Raw genomic sequence first — 25,422 nt, 5'->3', positions numbered from 1 at the left:
TTTTTCGAAATTATCACTGTATCCATACATAGAAAACGTGTGTAATCGATTGGAATCACCGATTTTTATTATTTTGAAGGCTTAATTACAACATTGCGTTTATATTTAAATGAATTTTTAAAATTCGAATCACCTCTAGCGGATTGTTGTTCCAGTAGACGTTTTGGTGAGTATTTTACACTATTAAAATAACAATAATTAGTTCAATTTATTTTGATGTCATTTCATTGTTTGCTTTATGAATTTTGTACTGATTTCTTGATGTTTATTTATATATGCGTCAATTTCTACATATTTTTTAAATATTTGAAAATACCTTGTCGATCGAAGGTAATAACGCAAAATTTTCGCTCGGCGGTAAGCTGCTATAGTCGTAAGAAATTCAATTGAAAAGGTATTTTACTTTACCTTTAGTTAAAACAACTTAAGGAAATTTTAATTGTCTATAGTGTTAAATTTTTATCCGAAATACGGCATAATACAATAAATTAATTGTGTTATGTGTTCCGCAAAAAATATTCAATTTTCGAATACATTCAAATCGGAGCTCCAATGATATTCGTTGAAAAATGTGAAATACTGAGTTCCTACTTGTAGTAGATGCAAAAGCTATAAATAGGGCTAACCAGTGGTATCATACTGATGTAAATAATGGGAGTTAAACAATGCTTTTGATTGACGTTGTCTAGATGTGGCTTATTTGATAAATGCGCATTTATTAATTTCTTTACATTTAATTGTCCAACTAAATCGTTAAATTTTTATTATTTTTTTCTAGCATTTATTTATTTATTTTTAATTTTTGTGTTTTTCATTTTCAATCAACCACTCATAATCATGTTCATCATACCAGTTACATTACATGTTTGTCTATATAAAAATACATTATGTATGTATACTTTTCGGCGAATATGTTTTGTTATATTACTTCTTTGTTGTTTTAATTGGTTTCTTAGTTGTTTTACATGTTTTCTATTTTCATAAAAATTTCTTAGCACTTTTATTTGTATGTGTTTTGCATTCCGTGTATAAAACCAATATTTTATTGTTGCATATGTGTATACTCGTATGCATGTACATATGTACGCTTTGCAAGCATTCTCGATAAGTTGATTTATATTATTGGTGTTATTGCGGTTTATTAATTCACAATTTTAATTTTCAAATGCAAAAATACCTTTTGTGTTTAATCTGGTATCATTGGTTGTTTATTTTATTTTCATTATTTTCCTTACCGTTTGCATGTACATACATATGTAAGTTTTTGTTAGAATTGTTGCGTGTTGTTGGGTTGCTTACTATTACAAAAGACTTTCATCTTTTTTTTTAGGTAATACAATTAATTTTTTTTAACTTTAAAAGTTGAAATCAAAATATTATTATGTAGTTACAGATTCGCAATCAAAAGAATGCTAAATGGAAAAATTGAAAATTCCACTGCAAGCATACGAAGAAGAAACTGAACTAGGGAGCTTTTGGAGAGGCGTTGCATGCGCTTTTCACCGATGTGTTTGCTTTTACATTAGTTGGGATACTCTGTGTTACATAAATAGTGTTGCGTAGCAAATGGGGACCTTTACTCTTAAATTAGGTTACATTAAAAAGTAAAGATATACAGTAAATTCTTATTACAAAATAAAGCAATTTTACATACATACATATTTCTAAAAAAAAAAAAAAAAGAAAGTAACTTTAATGGTAAGTAAACTTATGAAATTCTATTGCAAAGCTTAAAATTAGGCTAATTTAAAAATTATGTTTTTGCATAAACGATGAAGAGGATCGATCATAAGTCAAGTTTTTTAAATTAAAACCGTGAGGCAGTAACAGAGAGGGGACAATGTAACATACAAGGTGAAATTTTGAAAATCAACTCTCATACCTAGAATTCAATTAAATATATCATGTTGTATTAATGTTCCAAACCAATTTCGTTTGAGTATATAAATAATTTTTTTTTTTTTGAGAGCGAATTTCAAAATTTCACGGTAGATTGGTAGGACGGACTAATAAAGGAAAAGTGTATGAAGTTCAAAATGTGTGTTATAAACAGCCAAACTTTTTCAACCTGGCAGACAGCTGGAAGAGAGAGGAATAATAAGCTTATTGTACCCACGAAAAGCATAGCTATATAAAATAACACTTTAAAGCAAAATATTACAAAAAGAAGGATCTTTTCTTTAAATATCCGATAAAATTTAATTAAAAGTATTGTAACACAAGAGATTTCAATTATTCAACAAGGAAATAAATCACTGCGCTTTAAATTTCCATTATATCGAAATATGGCAATCATCTGAAAACTTTTTACTCAATTGAACGACGATGATAATTGTAAGAAAGATCAGAAAGAAAACAATAATTGACAAATTATAATGAAGTGCGCACATCCAATGGTCATAAAATGCGTTTAGTTTGTCGAACTACTAAATAAAGTAACGTCAATCGGAGAAGTATCCAAAGTTCTAGCCAGCTTATTTTGAGTCTGCGCCTATAACACACACATACATACATTTATTGAACTTACATGCATTGCTGCAATTGAGAAAATGGAAGATGCGAAATGATATATATCAGTCGGTGGTTGGAGGATGTGGAAAGACATAGCAATACTCCGTTGGGGATAATAAGAGTAGCGGTAAATGTGAGGAACATTATAGAACTACATATTTAAAAGCTTTACAAACTTAAAATGTATGCAAATTTTGCTGGTGTGTATTTTGTGGTTTTATACGTATATGGTCCATACATGATGTTGATATTCTCCTTGTTGTTAATGGCCCTTTAACACTTTCTTAGTGGTTGTTGTTGTTGAACTTAATGATGTATATTTAGTACAATGTTGTTGTTGTTTTGACATGGTGAATGAGTGGTGTATTTATTTTGTATGTATGTATGTGAAAGTATGCATGTGTATGAACTACTGCCATTTCGGTCACTATTTATGTGTATGTATGACGATTTGTGGCTTTATGTTTTTTGTTGTTGTTATTTTTATCTACTTATTTATGTTGTATTGTTTGTATATTTTGTTTGTTTGTTTGTGGTCTTTATGCGGCGATTAGCAGACGCTAAACTGTCCTGCTACTCCTACAACAGCTACATTACAGTTATGTTTGTTGTTGTCTGATTTGGCTATCAACTTTTTATTGCTACCGTCGATTAATCAGTCCATTAGGCGGGGCTTGTTGTCCCGCTGTATGCATCAGTTCCAATTCGACCAACAATGGAAAATGATCCGAGGGTATATGTGGATGCGGACAGCCAACAACTTTATTTTCGCGCAACCATTCATTCGAAATGGGACCCAACAAACCGAGCGGCACCATACCTGTTTTCGTATAGAATATATAATCAATGATGCCCTTAAAGTCGAACGTGTAGTTTGTGTGCGGCATTATGTCTTCACTGTAGGCGGAGGCCAACTTGAAGGAATGCGTAAACTCGCTGGTGTCATTCGAGAGTAAGCGTTGCAGGCATAATTTATAGCCCATGTCCTTGAAATCCTGATGGTCCATTGCTACACGTCCCTTGCCGAGAAATTCGATAACACCGGAATCGGGTAAGGAATTAAAATCACCGCACAACAATAGTTGTACGCTATTAGAGTCATTCTTATGACCGGGCCTAAAGCTGTGGCTCGCCTCGTCGATTATAGTCTTAAGCTCATTGCTCAGCATCATCGTTTGGATGAGTTTGACATCGCAGAATTCGGGATCCCAATGAATGTGTGCAGTGCAAACAAGTAAGGGCTGGGAAATTTGTGTCACCTCGGTCATCGGATCCCAGGCATTCTCCTTGACTTTTAGCAATGCTGCCAAACCGATATTGTCTTTTGGCATTACACGGTTTAACATATTGTCCGAGCCCTCAGCGTTAGCCATTGCCAATTGATTGAATTCGATCAAATGTTCCTTAATCAATGTGAATCTGTAAGAGGTTAATGAGTCGAGAGAAATCAATGGATCAATATAGGATGATTCATAAATAAATTTATTATAAAGAAATTAACTTTTATGAGGATTTTATGAGTACCAATTTTAACAGGTTCTACTGATGAGGACCCTGCTCTACAGATATTTTATGTTTATATGCACTCACTTTGCAGCTCTAAAGAAAATAGCGCAGCCGTCCACAAATTTACGTTCCATCTCCGACATAGTCTTGGCACGGGATTTAGGCGAGAAAATACCCTCATAACCATCGGCCTTTAGCTCGGGCAGAAAGAAATTATAAAACTGCTCTGTTTCGATTTCTTGCAGACTAATTATATCCGCCGAATAATGACGGATTTCGTCAAGTATCGCCTTTTTTCTGTACTCCCAACTCAGGGCCCATGATGGACAGTATCCGTACATCTGTCGTGTAGCATATTTGTCGCATAAAACATTATAACACATAACTGTAAAGATGCCTACAACAAATAAACATAAAATATTAATTTGCTACATGTATTGTATCTTTGGACATAAGTACATATTTTTGTTTATGAGGACAAAAGTTATGTGACATGAGCTATGAAATATACCAAAGAGGAAACTTACATGCTGGCCTCGATTTGTTCGGTTTGGCTAATGGTATCCATGGACGTTGGGGCGGAGGGGTTACTGAAACTAAAATAAAAATTATTAATAACATTTTATTTCACGTTATATGCAAAAATAATGTGCGTATATGCATGTATATACAATATGAATGTGCCTATATAGGTCAGCCCACAGTCAATGTTTTGAGATTATGTAGAAGATTGCTACAATATATACTAAAACTATTCCCGAATTTTATATTATATTTTTTTACGGAAAGTCATTCTACAATTTTCTTTGAACAACTCCAAATATAGAGACTCTTTTGATTTAAAAATAAAGAAATGTTGTCGTTTATATCGGGATACAAGCCTGACATATGACCATCGATATGACGAAGGTCTGGACTGGGAGTTGAATAAACTACGTGATAATTTTTTTAGAATATGAAATGTGTTTGTTTGCCTATTGTATGATGTTTTTTTTCCTTTTGATCCCCTTTAAGATCGTGAGAAAAGAATAAGCCCAAATATTTTCAATATACGTTTTGAAGCGATTTCGATACTTCGGTGAAAAAGCGAAATTGTGTTCATATTCGTATCATAATAACAGTACTAATATAAAATATTGGTTTTGCAGAAACCAAGGAATTTAGGGCAGCCCCTTCTATAATAATAAACGTAGTTAGGATTAAGAATAAAAATGTAAAGTAACAACCGTCCTTTCATGTATTATATCCAGGGTTGTAAGCAATGCATTAAAAAAAATTATTGAATTAAAATTTGAAATACATTTTTTATTTTATTTTGTAATCCCAAATACGGGATTAAAAACTAACAAAAATATGTTTAATCCCAAATACCGGATTATATTCCACTTTGATTTGTAAAATACAACTAATCTGTCTTCCAAAAAGGGAATTACCGTACAAGTGTGAGAAAAAAATACACCTACAGGTTCTAATATGTATGAATATTAGGCGACCACTTGCTACAAAGCTTATTAGATATGAAAATAATTGATAATTGCACATTTCACTTTCTTTGATATAATTAGGTAGCCCGGAATTGGAAAGGTGATACCTACGTGGATTCGCGTTACTTCCACTAGGCACGCAACGCTTTGCCCATTGAATGTATAATGAGTATATGCGATTGTATACATTGGTATGAATTAACAAATCTACGCTATTTCATTTGCCATTCTCGGCGCGATTTGCACGAAATCGTCGAGGGAATTAACTAAACCGTTGGCGTCGTAAACGCCACAACAAACATCTTAGATTGCACTGGATTTATTATTTTGTTTGTTGTTATGGGTGTATGATTAGCTGTATGTTGTATGTTTGTTGGTATTATGACGTTGGTGGTAGTCAATAAGCAATTGCAAGCGCGACGGTGAAAGTGACCCACAAATTACTTCCGTGTAATTAACAACAAGAATAATCAAACAAATACCAACGGTAGTGAAAAATTATATTCATATTATAAACGTGCGTACAATTTAATAACTGTGGATTTGATATACGCTTTACACTTTATGAAGTCCTACTAATTATAGTAACCGATTTTGTCAGCTTTTTCCAAAATAAAATTGCTATAGTATTTTGCTATTAAAGCCCTGATTCATTTAGGTCGACATACGACTCACCAAGAGATCTAAGATAAACCAGTAAGTAAGGGCTATTATAACCGAACATCGCAATTTTACAAGATCAAAGGCGGGGAAATACTCTCAGGTGTTGCAAAAGTTTATATTATATTAAAGTAGGGGAAGTATTGACCCAATTTCATTCATTTTAGACAAAAGGATACACTGGTATTAGAAAGATATTCTTTCCGAATTTCATCAAAATTTTTTTCGTATTGACAGATATAAAGTTAACCGGAAGTTCGAATATACTTGTATTTATATTAGATATATGGGGACTAGAGGATTAGACCCGATTTTATCTATTTTTGGTTAGTTATAGTCCGATTAAGACAATTTTTGGGCGTAGAATTAAATACCTTGAGGACACTATTTGTGCTAAGTTTTATTCTGATAACTTCATTGAGATTTGATTTGATACGATTAAGTGAAATAATCAGATGGAATTTAAAAGTTTTTTATATGCTAAGTAGGCGATTTCACCCATTTTCATAGTGTATAGTATGAATGTTTGAATGACCTCGCACACCAAGTTCCTGAGGTATAGGATTTCACCGATAAGTGGACGGTGACACGTTAAATTTTTACAACTATTTCAAAGAAGCCCTTGCCTACTTGTAATGCATTTATTTAGTATGTTATCGCAATTTAGTGGTTTTCAACATAACCGTTATATGGGAGTGGGCGTGATTATTATCTGATTTTACTGGTTTTCACATTGTATGAAGAGGTGCTAAAAAGATTTTTTCTCAGCAAGTGTAGTTTTTTTTAGCTTTAGCGATTTGGAAGATATGTACATTAAACCACTTAGAGGGCGCAGTCACGGCCACTATTAAATTAATTTTATAAAATTTTTAACCCACAGGTGTCCCGGGCTACTGCGATCTCCGGCACCAAATTACAGTTTTGTATCTTAATTTAATACTTAGTTATGACACTTTATAGGATTTCGTCTAATGAAATTTTGTGGGCGTGGCAATGGTGAAATTAATGTTAATTTCTGGTATATTGAATAGAGATTGTTGTATTTATTGTATGCAATACAAATATTGCACTGTTTACTGTAAAAGATCACAAATGATCTTAAAGTAATGAAAAGATAAGAAATAATTATGTTACGACGTTGAAAACATTTATGATTAAGGTATGTGTATATAATGCCGTTATGTACAGCAGAATAGGAATAAGATATAGATATGTATTGTATAACACAACAAATTCTGTAAATAAACGAGCTCTGGGCAACCAGAGTTGAGTACTGTTTGTATTTCGATTAGTTTAGGTGATACAAACAACCGTTATATGAACAAAACTCTTATACTTTGTAGCAACATGTTGCGAGAGTATAAAACTAAGCTACGCAGGCAATTTTAAATTTTCGACGACTCTTCCAATATTCTCCATATTCCAAGAAAATTCTGAAATTATTTCCGTAGGTGCGTCCACTGTTAGTCGGGCAGAAAAGATCTGTGTGGAGCGCAGTCTGCACACAATCATCTTTAAATGCAGTCAGCACGTACTCATTACATGGACTACACCATAATTGCCTTCGATTAATAAAAAGCCATCATTATTACCATAAAAATACAGGCAATATGTTCAAATACCTGGAAACCCGACATATTATGTCATATTGTTTTACTTATAAGAACTTGAAAGGAATTATTTTTCTACCCGTCCAGCGATTTCATAGTTTATCTGATAAATTCAACTAGTACCTAAATTGTACAACCAGAAACAATTTATTAAAAATAAATCGATTAACTAACTTGACAGTTAAAATGTTTACACTTTGAAAAATACTTCAAACAGCTGTTTGGTAGTTTGCTTGCGAAATTGTCAGTTGCCAATATTGCCATCAATATTAATTCTTCAAAGTGGAAGAGTCTGCGGTCTATTAAATAAATTTTAGTAGTAAATGTGAGCAACAAATTGATAGCGCCAAACATTATTTATTTAATTAATTCAGCTTTATTTATTTACTAAATTACTTCAAATGGCTTGTCTTAATTGTTTTGTTGTCGTTATTGTTGCAGTTGCGGTTGATGAAGTTGTATTGCACATAATTTACGCGAGGAAAGCGGTTATTGAAAGTCCCGAATTGAGGAAGCGGAAACAAGACACAGAAATATTTGGAAGTAGTAAATATTGTTTATTTTGCGTTTTTTACGTGTAAAAAGAAATCTTAATAGTTTTGTAATGGTACATGTTTGCTTTTATACATATTGAAGTCTCAAAAGAAGGGATTGGAATTAAATTTAAAAAATACAATGTAGTTGCTAAACACCACAAAATCTCAAGAATAATAATTTTTTGACACTTGTTAACTATTATCATTGGTTTAAAATTAACCCAAAGATATTGATGGGATATAACACATTGTAGACAATCTCTTCCTTTCTATGTGAATATAAAAATTCAACAAAATCATATAACCTTTATTTATCAGTAATGGTAGCATCACTCGAAAAGCCAAAAATATTAAGCTATTACCAACTTTCATTACATGATTAAAATAAAAATTTGATTGAATTGAATGTTTCGTAACAACCACAAAACTCACTGTCTGTTTTGCGAAATCGATGAAGGTATGTAAGTATGTATGCATATAACATTTTTTATAAGCATGTAAAACTAAAATTTAATTACATCAATTTTCAGGGTTATTTAAAAGTCATTAAATTTTTTTTATAAAAACATAATTGAGCTCCAGCTTAAGTCAGAGCCATAGCTTACTAACTCTACCAAAGAAACAAAGACAAAAAGCAAAAGCAAAAATCAGCCGCTAAATCCGTTACAACTGGCCAATAAAAAGTTACTGGCAACAGTATAGATTAAATAAAACCCAAACACCAAATACAATAACAAAGGCAAAGATTGTGAATGCAAAAAAGACCGACAACAAAGGTAACAAAGAGGGAGCTAAAATTAACCGAATCATAAAATCGTAAAAAGTGAAAGTTCTCCCCGTTGCCCGGCACCAAGTAAACAGACACACGAGGAGTCAATTGTAAACAGAAACGCACTGTTGCGTGGCGTCATCTTGGAACAAATAAACACAACAAAAGAAAAAAAAGAGTCAAACCCGTAAAGAAAATAAAAATGAAACTTAAGACCGCCCAATGATTCTCTTAAATATTTCAGCATAAGATAAATGGTTGTTTCTTAGTCTTTGCTTTAGATTCGAATTCTTTTTCTCAATTTTTATACCCTGAACAGGATGTAATAAGTTTGCCACGAAGTTTGCAACTCCCAGAATCAAACGTCAGAGATCCTATAATATTATATATGTATATGTATATGTGTATGGCAGTGTGACTAGCTGAATCGATTTAGCCGTGTGTCCGTCTGTATTCTTTAGATAGTGGAAAGATCTCCAATAAATTAGAAACATGGAGTCACTACATTTTGGATGAGCCAAATGTCATCAATCTTGATGGTATTATAAAATTTAGGTTAATATATAAATGGATTTTTCGGATATATATACGCACATAAATATATATGATTTTAAAATTTACCCAATCACTCAACAGAAGCGCCACGTATTCAAATATTGGAAAGACAACAACAAAACAAAGCAAATAGTAGAGTAACTCGATCGTCACGATATTGACAAATCACACTTGCACCTTAGTTTCCCAGCTAGCTTTGTACTTAGCGCCAAAAAAAAAAGTTTCTAAGTGGCTTTTTCCACACACAAAACTTCAAAGAGGAGGTTAAAAGTTCGATACTTATTCATTTAAGTTACTTTTGTTTTTAATAAAAAAAGGCTTATTTATTTGCATATACCGAATGCATCTTTGGCAAATATTATATATAGTAGTAGTTTCAGAGATATGAGCGTATTTGCAAAAAAAATTTAACTTAGTGTAATCATCTTAGATAGATTTGTCGGTAATGATAGAAGGAATAAGATAATGTAATTTTCAAACATAAACCGACTTTTTTTGGAAGCCGCCATTTGGTCAAAAATCAAATATTTGACTAGTCCTTTGATCACATTACTTAATTGAATAGGCTGACGAGACGAATTGAAATCCGGGTGTCTGTCTGTCCGTCCATCCGTGCAAGCGATAACTTCAGTAAAAATTGAGATATTATTATGAAGCTACACACGTTATTGATGGGCGTATTTTTCAAATGACGGTGCATTTTTGGCACAAAAATCTGATGAAGACTTTGGTTTACGTTTTCTTCATAGACCCCAAATATTAAATTTAGCTTTTATTCAATTTATATCAAATATATCTTTGAATTTGAGTTAATTAGGTTCAACTTAATATTAATATTTTGAAAAAGCAAAATGTAGTAATTAAACTAAGTGAGCCAATGACCTATAATATAAATTAATAAACTATCAAATTTGACTGGAGTCCATTTACGATTTCGTCAAATAATAAATATTGAATTCTTTCGCAACATTTTTTAAAATAAAATTTTGGCAACAACTGAATGTATATTTTGACGCCTTTGATGCTTAGAAGTTGCAAGAGTATGAAATGTTCGTTTACACCCGAACTTAGCTCTTCACTACTTGTTAATATATACATAACTAAATTCTTTTGTTAAAAAGGGTTTTTGATTTTACTGAATTAGCTGGTACAACAAAGCGATTACACTTGTTTCTATAGTATATTCACGTAAGCACGCACTCTCATAAACAAAACGCTGACAAAGCAAACGAAAATTTAAATGTTTACGTATGGATGAGCATACACAACGACGCATTCAACAGCCTGTAAAGGCAAAATCAGCTGACGAGTAGTTGGTGTGGATCTTCTAGTATATTTGTATGGTTTTCGTGTGTTTGTTTTATTTCAGCCACTTCAATTTCCACATCGTTAACTCCTGCTGCTCCATTGAGTTTTCAATCGGATGTGTTGTTGCATTGCGTCGGACACCGGTTGATCGAAAAAGAAAGTGAATTTACTGCTTCACTAACCTTTTTTTTTATATCGCACAGATGTTGAAAGTCTTGTTAGCTTGACATTAGGGTAGTTCCAGAAGCGCTCAGAAGTTATTCGCTGAAACTAATAACTGCTGTTATTGCTTTGGTATTCAGCTATATTTTCAGTAGCTCAGATTAGGAATTTGTAAGTGTTTTTTCCAAATCTTTTAGCTCCTTATTAAACGACGGCAAATGTCGGGATGGCCTGTCCACTATGCCACATCCCAAATAATTAACTAATAAAACGTTTTCAAATAAATAACTGCATATTATTTCTACTTTTGCGCATCATGTCCGTGGCATTGTCGTGACGTGTTGTTACTTTTAACAAGTAAGTCCGCCACCGATTGCATGCAACACAACTACTTTATCAGTGCAGGGGTGTAGGGATTCAAACTCGTTAGCTACTGTTGTTGCTATTGCACTGCTCTGCTACTATAAATAAAACCAGTTTTACTGCATTTTTATGCACACATTTTCATTACACTCGAAACCGTTCGCTGCCAAAAGTCGAGCCATAGCGTGCAGCACTTTGCGGAGTCATAACGACATAAATATGTGTGTATGTGTGTGCGTATGCGTGTAATAGCGGTGGCAACAACAAAAACGTCATTGCACCGGTTTTACTGGCAAGCAGAGAGATTGTTTGTCGGGCGATGCTCGAACATTTGTGGGCAAAGATTGAAAACTGCATTACATCGACAATGCTATCACCAGCATCGTTGACAGCGCTATCAACATCAGCTATGCATATCAACTATTGCGCCAAGAGTGAAGCTCGCAAAATAAGCAATACTCTGAATGTTCAATAAGCTGCACATAAATTTAATTAAAAAAATTATTCAAAACAATCGGTGCTAGGAAAAATCTATTAATTACCGTGGCTGATTGAGGGGACAACTATACGCGCTCAATACGTGCTTTAATTTTTAAATATCGAAAAATAAAATTTACTTGCATCTTCATCACTCCTAATTATGGGAGCTATTTTAGTTTTAAATAATTAGAATTTTGAAAAATATACAATTAATTTTCTTGCAGGGTCTAGACAGCGAGTTTATACATACCAGACATATTAAAATAGTAGTGCAGTATTAACACACTTGCATTGCGTCGAGTGGTTAATTTTGTTATTTACGAGTAAATCGTTTTTTTTTATAAACACATATTTTGCTGATTTGGTTTACAATTTTTATTGATCGGCAATAAAAGTGACCAGCAAACGGGTTTTGTGTTGCTTCTGCATATGTTATGCATAAATCTAAATAACATACATGCATGCATACACAAACATAGGTGATAGCATTGCCGTTGACAGCGCGCATGCGCTGTCACCCAGACAGTCGACTAGTCAGCCCGTAAGCACACAATATGCTGTAGAGCAACATTTCCGCCACTATGGCCGCACGGTCACATATACATTGCTACCGCCCCCACGTCCATCGCCATCATAACCTCACTCAGAGTAGCATTGCGCAGGTGTTGTAATCTTCAGTTCGCTGGTTGATTTTATTGCCTGCTTTATAGTTTTTCTCCGACTGCTATGTTGCCAAACAAAGTAGGAAAGCTGAATTCACACACTGCATACGAGTGCATACGTAGACACCATACTTTTTGTGTTGCTTTTCGTTTGTGAAGCTTTTTGATTTTTTTTCATCCTCTTATTGCCATGATTGTCGTAGGCGACACTTTCGGATGATCCACTTTTAAGTACTTTCACTAAGTCACTACTCGTTTCGGTGGTGGCTCGGTGAATTGGTGTCGTTCCGTTTCACGACATGTTTGTTGTTGTTGCTACTGTTGTTCAAATTGCTATTTTATGATGTTATTTTCGCATTTACAAGCAAATAGTTCAAACTTTTACAACAACAAAGTATGTATAACGTTTTCAAGTAAAACAATAAAAACAAATTGGTGTGTAAATTGACGGAAGTATTTACCTTGAGATGCCTACTAAAGATAATTGAATAATGAATCAAATGAAATGTACTTTCATTTAACGTATTGCTTTGAGTGTTTTTTTGCAAGCGTTTAGTGTTTAAATATGTCTTTGCTGCTATAGATTGTTCGATAATTGAGTTAACAAGTAAAATGAAAAACCATTTAATTAAGTTGAGCAAAATAATTGGAGCTCTGGATTCCGAATTCCAGGATATATATGGGATTTGCCAAGATATTTAAATTTTAAAACGAATCAATAGTAATAATTAATAATTTGAGTAAGTATCAAGAACAACTTATTCAAGAGTTTTTCTATAAGATCACACAATGTGAATTTCAAATATGAATATAATGGAAATTATTTCCACTAATACGGTTTACAACTCAACTCAATTTCAGTTGAAATTTTGTAATTCGGTATCATTGATATCCTGTTACCATTTTTCATTTTAATAGTGTTCAAACTTTTTTGTGAGAATATTGTTTACAGCCCTGTTCTACTTGTAGTACGGTTGTCGACAACAAAAAAAAACCAACAATTCCTTACTAACGGTTGTTCGAGCGAATTCTTGTTATTCGAAAAAAATAGGTATATACAAGAAAAAACGTTAGTTTCGGCTAAGCCGGACTTACAATAGCTTAACATGTGCTTTTCTTAAAGCAGAAAGGGTATAAATGATCTTTATCTTTGCTTTCGATAGGTCAGTTTGTATGTTAGCTATGTACCATATGTATATGCTATAGTAAACTTGATTTTGATTGATCAGTTAGTCAAATTTAGTATACTTTGTTCAGGGTATCAAAATTATTTTATAAAGAACAAGTAAGGAAGAGTTAAGTTCGGGTGTAACGGAACATTTCATACTCTTGCATAAAAAGTTCGCAATAGAAATATTCGGTATCTTGAAGCTTGATTAGTTGTAGCCCGATTTGACAATTTTTGATCATGAGGTGGCCAACTTCACAGGCACTATTTGTGCAAAGTTTCATCCCGTTATATTTATTGGTGCTCATTTTGTATACTGGAAAGTGAAAGAATCAAATGGAATTAAAAATTGTGTTATATGGGAATTAGGCGTGGTTTTCACCTAAATGTGAGCGTTGTCACGCCCATCAACCAATTTTGACAACGGCTCCTATAAAGCCCACTCGTATCATCTCGGGTGTAAAATTTTATGTCTTTGGCACATTTATTTATCGCATCACAAAACCGGGGCTATAATCCGATTTCACTTATTTTCACACTGTCATGAGAATTTGATTTCAGATGCATAAAATTAAAATTTTTGTATATAACATTTTTTAACACATTAAAAGATATGTATATAATAAATTCTATATTATTTATTTTATTAAAAATAAACACATAATACCTTAAGAAAAACAAACTACAAAAAATTGTTTTTTTCCGACCGCCTGACTAGGTATAACCCCTTAAATTTCAAATTTGCAGATCAGCAGAAAATAAATCCGGAGAATCAATTGGCGTATAAAAATATTGAATTAAATTGTCAGCTAATTTGCTGCACTACTTTTAACGGTTACTCATATTGTGCTTGGCATGAATATTTATTTATGATCGTTACCAATTCTTTTCGTCTACCATGACACTGAATAAGAGGCATTTAAAAAACGGTTTATTTGGTCATAAAATGAAATGTAGGCCAATTACGCGAATTGTCAAATAGTGAAGTCTTCTTCAAACCACAAAATATAATAGTTATAACAAATACAATATAAGCCGCGGAAAAGAAAATATTTGAATAAAGTAAAAAAAAAAACACGATACGGCAGTGGAAACGGAACCGACAACGAGCCATCGAAACAAAAATAAAAAGCGCGAGTATAAAAGAAAACAACTTTAAGTAAAGCAAAACAGAAAAAAGTAACAGGCAGACAGTTAAAGTGTTTCGTAACCGAAGTAACAGTTACCATTTATTGTTCGGACTGAAACGCGGGCACCAAAAAAGCAAAATGAACAAAAAATCAACGGAAATACACAGTATGTACGTATGGGTGTATGTAATCGGTCATTTATAACAGATTTAACTAAATATCTGCACTTCACACATACATACATATCCGCTTACATGTATGCACATGTAAGCATGGCGAAGATTGCAGCTTTATGGGTATGACTAATTATGAAGCCGAAATGAAGTAGTGTACTTTTGCCTATTAAGTAACAACACAGCAAACGGCAGTGGCAAGAGTTAATAAAACCACGAAAAGCAAACCTATAAATAGGCAGACGAAGTGTCGGAAAGGTAATGGATTGTTTGCAAAATACAATACATTTGGTCGAATTAATCAAAGGATGGTGTAAAATATTATTACAAATATATATTTTGTTTTATCTTTTCTCTAATGCTTTTGTTGCTACAAAGAGGTGTGTCGGATTGCTGCCGTATGACATTTGGAATTAAATATGATTTTTATGTTAAATATACATGGGTACGTATGTATGTTTTGGCGCCAATATGCCTTCGCGGCATATGATTTTAGTTACGTCCAAATCATTGGAAATGTAATGAACGACTTTATGAAAAAGTTTTAAATAAAACAATCCGACAAACCACTTTGGTTTTCTTCCTCTCGTCTACTTGTAAATTATGTATTGGCAGAGTATGGTCCTTGATCCATACTTCTTTCATTTTTGTTAAATATTTTTAAGTTTAAAAAAAGCAAAGCAACTGTAAAGGTTTTCCATAGTTCTATTACAAATCAATAAGAGAGTAGTAATCTCTTGTAACCAATCTTGAAGTTGTTTTTGCAATTGCAAATTAATAAATGTCAAGTCAAAGGTTATAAACGATTGCAAAGCTGAGTTGAGTGAAAGGCTTTTACAAAACATGTAGATGACGTTCGGTAACAAGAGTGGGAAAGCAAGGGTGAAATAATAATATGGACAAAACCTGGATTCACTTGAAATGCGTTTATGTGTGTGAGAAAGAACGCCACGAATTTACCTTATCGTAGACATGAAAATCTTCTGGTAAAACATTTAAAGGATACAACAACGGAACGTCGTTTTTTCTTTTAGTTTTTCGGAAACAACGGATTGAACGGACAACATTCCAGCAAAACCATAAAATTTAATAAGTACGGAAATATTTTCTTTCGCCGGTTACGAAAATAAAAATATATACGATTTTCTTCACATAATTGCAAATTCAGAGCGTTTTACCGGGTGACCGCGCGACCCAATAACCAAAATACTCATAATTATTCATGGTTGTAGCATAATAAATAATAATACAAAAAATTCACGGATGATGTTTATATCCGCGGTAGAGGCGGCAGAGCTTTGACCAAGAAACCAAAGAAAACTGACAACTAAATAATAAAAAATCCACAATCAACAACAACACGTACGATACATAAATAGGAATTAACGTAAAAAGACGATGTTGTGTAACTAATAATACAAATCCATTAACTTTAAAGCGAATAAGTGATGAAAATTACGAAAATACAAAAATAAATACAACGGTAAAAACGTTGGAACTTGTCGAATTAGTTAATTATGTAATATTTTTCGGTTGAACAGTTAAAAACGAGCAAGTAGCGCATGAACTCTATCGTAAAAATTTATGGAGTTGTACAAGCATATGTACATATGTCGTTACTCCTGACCCTCGCTGTACATAAAAAAAGTACTAAACTGTAGGAATGCAATTGTTCACGATATTATATGCACATAGTATTATATGTACCATCCACTTCTAATATAGTACACACTTATTTCTTACTTAAATGCCATATGCTATGTACTCCATTTGAACAGGTGTACTTACATTCATACATGTATATAAAAGCGACATATGTATGTACATGTGTCTACATATATACTTATAAGCATATAACGGTAGCAATCAAAAATGATGACAGCCACTAAACATACCACAAATGACAAACTGAGGGCATAGAATCTCCACATAATAACATGCAACATAATAGACCCTGGTCAAAAATTTATTGGTACTGTGTAGTATTCTGACCGTTAGCATTTTAACTGTTTGACATTTTACATAACCTTTTTTCTTAATTGTCGCTGCTATTGTTGCACTGCTCAGTAGTGACTTGTTGGATTTCTTTACACACACACATACATATGTCATATATATGCATGTATCTGCCTAGTCAGAATGTCATATTTCGGCCAAAATTCTAAGGCCCACTTTCGATGGCGAAACATGTGTGTTACTGTTGTTTGTCTTTTTGATGGGCTGTTAAGTTGAAAAAGAATTTAAAAGTTTCCATTGTGTTGCAAGAGAGTAGCTAGAATACAACAGCCAATAGTAGTTTGTGTGCCAGCGAACAACGGAAGAGTGTGAGCTGAAGTTAATGTCGGTGTGTGTATGTACATACAAGTATATACCTTTGTACGTAACTCTGCACCAAATATGAGAACTTGGAAATTGGTACTAATATTTTCAACACCGCCGAGCGATTTTGCTAACTCATCCAACAGCAATCTTGCACGCAAAGACAAACCCATGCGAGAGTATGTATGTATGTACAGAAGAGTGGGATGATTTACAGTGAGACAAAAACCGGAAAAATGCGTATGCGGAAAATGTTCTATGGATCATTCTGAACAACTTTGCTTAAGACAATTTTCACTGTTATTGTTTCGTATGTACTGCAAAACCACATGCTCTTAGCTTTTTAATTGAAGGCACTATTCCAAAAAATATCTGAATATTCGGTTGTATGGGAGATATAAATATATTATAGTTGTACAAATTTCTTTATTTTTATGGTCATTATTATGAATGTATTGGAGGACAATTTTGCAAAATTACGAGCTCTTAGTTTTTTATTTAAAGGCAGGCGACCGGAAAATAAAATAACTGAATAATCGGATGAAGCAAATTTTATAATCCCTTAAAATTAAACTTCACCAAAAAAATCGCTGGAAACCGGTTTTAGAACCATTCAGAATGATCCGTAGAACATTTCCCGTATACGTGATTTTATAGTAAAAAAATCGACCCTCTTTAATGTGCAGACATACCAAATGTATGTATATATGTACATAGCGACATATGACACACTGGTGTGTGCGGATTTATGGTGTCTTCTGGCATATAAGTTCAAAGTTAAGTTAAGCGGCCATTTAACCAGCACACCGGGGAGTCACAATAGGCACCATGTGACACATAAAAGTATTCGAATTGGGTCATTTACCGCTATTACTGTTTGTCTCAGACCGTTTACTGCTTTTTTGGGTTTTTTATACAGATATATTTGAAGTCGTATGGAATTATATACGAATATATGATGCATTAAAAATGTATGACACACTTAAGTGACTAGAGCCCGTTTAAATAAAATAAAGGGCCAGTCCAAATTGATAATGGTTTAGGCAAAAGCAATAAAATTTAAGAAATGCATTTGTATACCTTTTTTTATTTTCCAAGATCAGCGTTTTGTAGGCCTTATACTGAATCGAAGATACAATATGAATATGATTTTCTTAACATAGTTTCGTTCAAGTATTTCTAAATACCCGACAAGATATTTGGGGGGAATCGACCAGAAATTACGAATATTATTTAATATTTCCAAAAAAAAATGTAGGTTAAAACAAGAAAAAATCTTAACTTCGGCTGCACCAAAGTTATAATAAACTTCACAGTGCATTTCTTTTATCAATTACTGAAAATTCTCGTTCCTCACATATACCTAGATGTCGCTAGTTTTATTGAATTCACCTCATTTTTAGTTAGTACTAACCTTCAAACACCAGCCGTTTTTCATTAGTTTGCGAGTTATTGTGCTAAGAGTGACGCTACTTTTGTTATTTCAAAAGCAATGAATGATAAACAATTTTGTGTTTGATTTTAACCTGCTTCTTGTTGGGAAATAATACCGTTCAATCAAATCTCCATAACACAATCGAAGTAATGGCTTGAAAAGTGTTATGGAGATTCCGCGCCATCAGAAACCACAATAAAACGTTGATTTGCCGACTTCAAACGTGGTCGTTCAACAGTGGGCGTCTAAATGAGGCTGTAACCCCAGAAAACATAAAAACAATTCACAAAATCGTTCTGAATGATCGGTAAGTGAAGTTACGTGACATAGCCGACATCGTAAGAGTTTCAAAAGAACGTGTTGGCTTTATATTGCATGGGCATTTGTCCATGAGAAAGCTCTGTTCAAAGTAGGTGTTGACTGTTGACCAAAACAGCAACGTGTTGATGATTCTGAACAGAGTTTGGCCATGTTTAAATGTAACAAACCGAAATTTTTGCGTCAATATGTGACAATGGATGAAACTTGGATCCATCACTTTACTCTGGAATCAAAATGATCGTCATCTGAGTAGACAGCAGTCCTCCTCCAAAGCGCCCGAAAGCACAACTGGTGAAAGGTGTAATATTAATTGACTATCTTGAGAATGGAAAAATCATCAATTGTGACTATTATATAGCGTTATTGGAACGTTTGAAGTCCGAAATTGTCCCGCACCGTGTCACAAGTCAATTAAAACAATGACAAAAACGCATGAATTGCACTTTGGATTGCTGCAGCATCCACCTTATTCTCCATATTTGACTTCCAGCGAGTATTTTTTGTTCACAAACCTCAAAAAATGCTCGCCGGTAAAAAATTTCGCTCGAATGAAGAGGTTATCAATGAAACTGAGGCCTATTTTGAGGCAAAAGAAAAAAAAGTTCTATAAAAGTGGTATTGAAATGTTAGAGCGGCGTTGGAATGATTGTGTTGCTCTTGATGGACATTATATTGATAAATAAAGCCAATTTTGAACAAAAAAAAAAACCGTATTTTCGGGACCTTTTAGCCCATGTGTTATATACAGACAGATGAACATGGTTAAATCAACTCACCTTGTCACGCTGATCATTTTTTTATATACTTAATGTACCCTGTTCAGGGTATAAATATAAGTTCTTGGTCCTTTTTTTTTCGTTTTTAACTGTGTATTTACTTTGGCAGAGCAAAGCTCTTTAAGTAAAAGTTAACCTCGAATATAATATGAGAACACCAAAAGCTATATTTTCTGAAGTCACTTCTAATTACTGGAAAACTCGCCCGAATGGATATACAGAGACTCTCCTGGAGAACATTAGCAATATCTTTAACAAACCAATTTCTTAGTTATATAAATACAAGAATTGCAAACATTTGGTTAGTTTCCATTATATCATATTACAGATTGACTGTATCAATAAAACACAATGTTATCAGAAGCAAGTGTGAACTCTGTTCTTCACCACGTGGATCTAATATTTTACACACATATTTTTGAGTAGATGTATATTTATATATGAAAATCTGTGTTGGGGTTTCTGGTCACGATATTGCTTAGAGCAATTTACACACTGCCAACGGTTAATAAAGCAAAATTTGAGAAAATTAACACATTTTTGAAAGTGCATATATATAAGCACGTAAGTGTAAGTATTTGCTGACCAAAAGGTGGGTCTGCTTCTGCCAACGATTGCATGCCAATAAAAGTGAAAGAGGAAAACTACATTTAAATGTGGAGAATTTTTTTAAATTATGTTTTAATTGTTTTGCTTTGGGCTTACCACAAAAACACACATATAGATACACACGCCTGTATCTTAAAAATCTCTACTTTTACGCGCTCGTTAAGGGATTGAGTAGAAAAACGATCAAGCACAACTGCCTATAATGGATACTTGCGCATGTGTGAACATTTTTTTGTTTTGCTAGAAGTCATGTCAAATAGAGGCAATTTTCAAAATCTCTTACAACAAACAGCTTGTTTAATATATATCGAAGCTTTTATGTTATAGGTCAGGTTTAGACGATCATCAAAATTAATTGCATTCGCTTTCAAAGAAAAAACCGCTTCAAGCGTTGAAATCAATATTGCAGCACTTTAAAGCAATATTTCAGTGCTCAGGTACTTATTTGAAAGCGTGGTTCAAAAATAGAGATAATGATTTTTATAGTAGATATCTACTTTATTCCAATGTGGTTGGAACTCTTAGCCTTTTAAGCTTTGAAATACATAAATACCTTTAAGCTTTGTTATTATTAATAACCCTAATAAGTTAGGTGACGACAATAGTTAATAATTTTGAATAACTCATATCAAAATACAAAACAAGAAAAAAAAAGGTTAGCTTTAGATGCACCGAAGCTATAATACCCATCACAAATAAAAAAATGTTCCTTACAAAAACTTGATTTTGATCGGCAGTTTGTATGGCAGCTATATGATTTAGTGGTCCGATCTGAGAGAGATTATAGCGTTATCTTGGACAACAATCCATGTTAAATTTCGGGAATTATTTTGTCAAATAAAATAGTTTTCCATATAAGGACTTTATTTTGATCGGTTAGTTTATAAGATATGCTATATGTTATAGTGGTCTGATATCGCTGGTTCCAACAAAGGAGCAGTTTCCGGGGCGGAGAAAGAGACGTATGAAAAATTTCAGATCGATTTCTCTGAGAGACTATTTCGCGTATATACAGACGGACAGATAGACGGGAACCTTAAAATTCTTTCAACTCGTCCCGCTGATCATATAAATGTATATATATCTGTATATATTTTTATATAGGGTCTCCGAAGTTTCGTTCTAAGTGTTCGTTCTAAATGGCAAACTTAATGTATAAAAACAGCAGAAATGGTTTTTTAAAATAAAAAAAAAAGTGAAATCTAAACCAATAAACTGTTTATTCTACACACATCCATATGTAGAACCAGAGAATCAATCCTACTTTCATTTTCGCAGAGACTGTATTTTGATCGGGAAATCTTCGCAAAAGCATAAATCGGTATAAGCCACACACACACAAGCACACACTTAATAAACTGGGGAGCGTCTTAAACGCTTAGATTAACCGACAAGAACCGATAATTGCAAATTGTTGAAAATATATAAAAACGACAATGGACACACATGCAAAACTTGGCAGCTAAGACAAAAGAACAAAGCGAGCGTAATAAAAATGGATTCAGCAGCAAATAAAATAAAATTTATTACACGCAAATTTCTATTTCAATGGCCAAGTTGGGAAAAACTTCATTGTAATGCAACGCGCAGCACCAGCGACACGTGAGCCCGAGTAAAAAACGAGAAAACGAGTAAGCAAATCAGCAAAGCATTCAACAGCTTGTGAAGCCGCTCTAACAAGCGAAACTGGCGGCAAAACAAACAGTGGACCGGAAAATAAGCAATCAGCGTCTGCGTTCCAAACATAGAATTGCACATTCTATTCAACCGTGATGATGAAAAGGAAATATGGAGAGCACATTGCTAAATGCGAAGTCGTAGAATACTCGTAATCGTTGCCGGCAGCTAGTTTATGAGCAGACAAACACTAGCAAAAAAGCAAAAAATTATTCATGAAATATGTAGCTAAGAGAATCGACTAAATGACGGACGCTACTTCGAAGTTGTATACTAGCTTCAATACATGCATACCCAGGTATGCAGGGGCAAATGACCCAATTGTCTACTGACCCACTCTTCACTTCACTTACACAAGAGTGCAAAGCCCTAAGACGGGCGAAATAGAAACCGCTTTGTAGAACTGTTGTGGTGTTTGTGAAAATTATTATGTGTTTATGTATATATATGTATGTATATACGGCGATTTATATTAAGCCCAGTTGGAAAATTCATTTCAAGATTAATATAATAAATTTACTCAGACAGATGTCCAAGAATGTTTTTATGCTATGCTCACATTAAATTAATGTAGCGCTCAATAATAACTTACCAAATATGTATATCATTTAATTAAGACGAAAATACTTACTCATAACCTAATACAAAATTAAGAACAAAGCTGTGTCGACTATAGATTTTACAGATAAAGCTCCGTAAATATATTGTTCCATAACTGCAATTTACTTTCCTGCGAAAATGCTCACAAAGTAATGGCCGTCTAACTCTCAACGAAGTTTATCGATGTTATTTGGAACATCACAAATAATAAATCTTTAGGATAGAGTACGATTTGATGGAAGAGATTTGAAATGTTTTGTGCGCAAATAAAATTGAGAGTTCTAGGTATGAACTCACTTAAGATGTTATATTAACTTATGAATTTCCAAAACTCGATTTTTTTTTTTGCATATATATCGAATGTACGTATTATATATTTGTTGATCGGGCAAATAGTTTCTGTGTTAGTATGAGCGTATTTGTAGGAAGTTTTAACTTAGCCTATAACTTTAAACGCGTTTTTCTCCAAACGCTGTCGGTGAAGAAAATTTCTCCGAAACGGCTGGACCCATCGACTTGACTTTTCACACTGACTTCTTAAATATATTTGACAGGTAATGATCGAAGAAATAAGATGAAAATAATTTTGATTATTTAATCTTCTCTGAAGTGTAGCCGGTTTTAACCAGAACAATCTTCTTCACTGACATCTTATTTCGGTCTTTCTGGAGATCGGCTATAAGATCAAGAGAATCCAAAACTTTTCAATATGAATCACCGACTATTAAAGTACATTAAATTTTTTAATTGTACATACATTTTTTTTATTTATTTTATAAAAAGCGTCTTCAAACAAATTCACGAGAGAACTCGGTTTTTTACTTTCATGTTTTAACATTTAATTAAGATGTTTTATACTAATCAAAATATTTTATTTACGATAAATGATTCTGATTGGTCCATTACTGGCATATTGGAGTATATTTGTAGATATGTGTATTTAGTCGACCGGATTTAAGGAAAATTTAGAGAGGGTGTAAAACTAATTAGCTTCCAGAGACGTTATTTACAGAGCTTTCGGCGGATAGGTCATTCAAAGTCGCATGTCTAAATCGTGGGGCTATTATATATTAGTTTAGTTAAGTTATCTGACTTTTCCCTACTGGGTTCCGGCTGCAGATCACAATTCGCTGGTTAGTAAGCGCATTATGCTGCTACTTAATGCTAGCAATAAAGTGTTTTGAGTGTAAGACAAAGAAGGTGAAGCGATTTGCTGCTGCTAAATGTATGTATGTTTGTCAAGTGGTTGTCTGTTGTTGCTCGTCCATAAAAGGCCAAACGCAGCAGAGTGCTGAAAGCGCTAATAGACGTTTAGTCGGGTATTTAAATAACAATGGCTAGTAATAAAATGATTTCGTCTGTTAAAACACAGGGAAAGAATTCAAAGTGCTGAAGAACATAAATAGTGGCGAAGAGGAAGTGGCGTTAAAAAATTAGCTTGTTGATGACTACAAAATTAGCACACAATTTTGGGGGCAAAAATTATTTTAAAATGAGGTTTGGCGCTCAAATAATGGGCAGCTTTGTATTAAGTTAATCTGCCACCAAAAACAATTAGACATCTATATACATATGTATGGTATATGCCAACCAACTGTGCTAGATGATGAATATGTAGAAATGTGTATGCACTTAATTATATTAATTATTTTTGCGATCTCTCAATTAAGTTGTGCTAAAAACTAATTGACAGTCATGGCAAATTACAGTTGCCGCAGTTGAGGTCACAGTTACCGTAACTTTTTCCTAACCTACGGCGCAATCGCATGGGGTGGGTTGAAGAAAGTCTTAGAGACCACGAACAAAAAAAAAAACAAAAAAAAAAAAGAAAATAAACAAAAACAAAATTTAACGGCATTTATAATTTAAAAACTCGGAAAGCGAAAATCACACTTTTTATTGATATTTGTTTAAACGATGTGAATGCTCTAGATCTCATGCATTTCTGACAAGATTGCAAAATAAAAGTAATTTATTTAGATACTATTTTTTTTTTAATATTTAAATTAAGTTTAATTCTCCATATATTTATGAAGCGAAACGTTCTAATAAGTTAATTTTCTTATTTGACAAGTTATCTTCTCGAAATTCGGCATATATTTTTGTCTCAGAAAACGCTACAATCTCCGAACAAATTCTTCAGATCGGACCACTATAAGCTGTATGCTTTACAAACTGATTGAGCAAACTCTAGATAAAGATGTCGATAGTCGGTATAGGGGAAGATGCCCACAGTACCTTCTCGACATACTAATTTGAATGGACCATGAACTTTTCGCCAAATATATTTTACTAACGAAATTATCATCAGGTCACAAATATATCATGTAAAAGTTTTAACTAATTTAACCGCAAATTTTAATTATTTATTTTTTTAAGAATTCACACACCAACGAGAATTGTGCTTTGTCAAAATTGTCGAAGTTTCTAAAAACATCATTGTCACTCAGAAAAAAGCTAACAACTTTCGGTGAAAATTGGCTAACACACATGATCGACATACTACATATATGTATGTATGTATTGTACTTACGGGAGAACAAAGTGTAACAGCAAAGTGAGACATACAAAAATCAAAAATGAACGAGCACAAATATTTTGTTAGCAA

General features: G+C 33.3%; 1 protein-coding gene and 2 long non-coding RNA genes across 10 annotated transcripts in view; 1 reads left to right on the top strand and 2 right to left on the bottom strand.

The window, feature by feature from the left end:
* Window positions 1–1,178: 1,178 nt before the first annotated feature.
* The window catches only part of twin (CCR4-NOT transcription complex subunit 6-like twin), a 38,747-nt gene continuing 14,503 nt past the window's right edge, over window positions 1,179–25,422 (bottom strand). For 7 of the 8 annotated variants that reach the window (XM_014231300.3, XM_036370530.2, XM_070105797.1 and 4 more), the window contains 3 exons: window positions 4,545–4,613; window positions 4,102–4,414; window positions 1,179–3,930 (listed from right to left, as the gene is read on the bottom strand). In XM_014231300.3, the coding sequence (XP_014086775.1) occupies window positions 3,153–3,930; window positions 4,102–4,414; window positions 4,545–4,613 (1,160 nt within the window). In that variant the 3' untranslated portion in view covers window positions 1,179–3,152. Of the gene's footprint in view, window positions 3,931–4,101; window positions 4,415–4,544; window positions 4,614–22,067; window positions 22,173–25,422 lie in introns of those variants that run through there. The other variant, XM_036370582.2, reaches the window with a different exon arrangement.
* LOC138855789 (uncharacterized) lies at window positions 1,613–8,734 on the top strand. The gene is made up of 2 exons (XR_011394887.1): window positions 1,613–1,698; window positions 8,213–8,734. It is a non-coding gene; the product is annotated as an uncharacterized lncRNA (long non-coding RNA).
* LOC118682604 (uncharacterized) lies at window positions 7,395–7,969 on the bottom strand. Its single transcript, XR_004978424.2, has 2 exons — window positions 7,784–7,969; window positions 7,395–7,723 (listed from the first exon to the last, which is right to left on the bottom strand). It is a non-coding gene; the product is annotated as an uncharacterized lncRNA (long non-coding RNA).

The sequence above is a fragment of the Bactrocera oleae genome, chromosome 2, assembly GCF_042242935.1.
Source record: "Bactrocera oleae isolate idBacOlea1 chromosome 2, idBacOlea1, whole genome shotgun sequence".
Classification (NCBI taxonomy): domain Eukaryota; kingdom Metazoa; phylum Arthropoda; class Insecta; order Diptera; family Tephritidae; genus Bactrocera; species Bactrocera oleae.
This window is presented reverse-complemented; position numbering and strand designations above follow the sequence as displayed.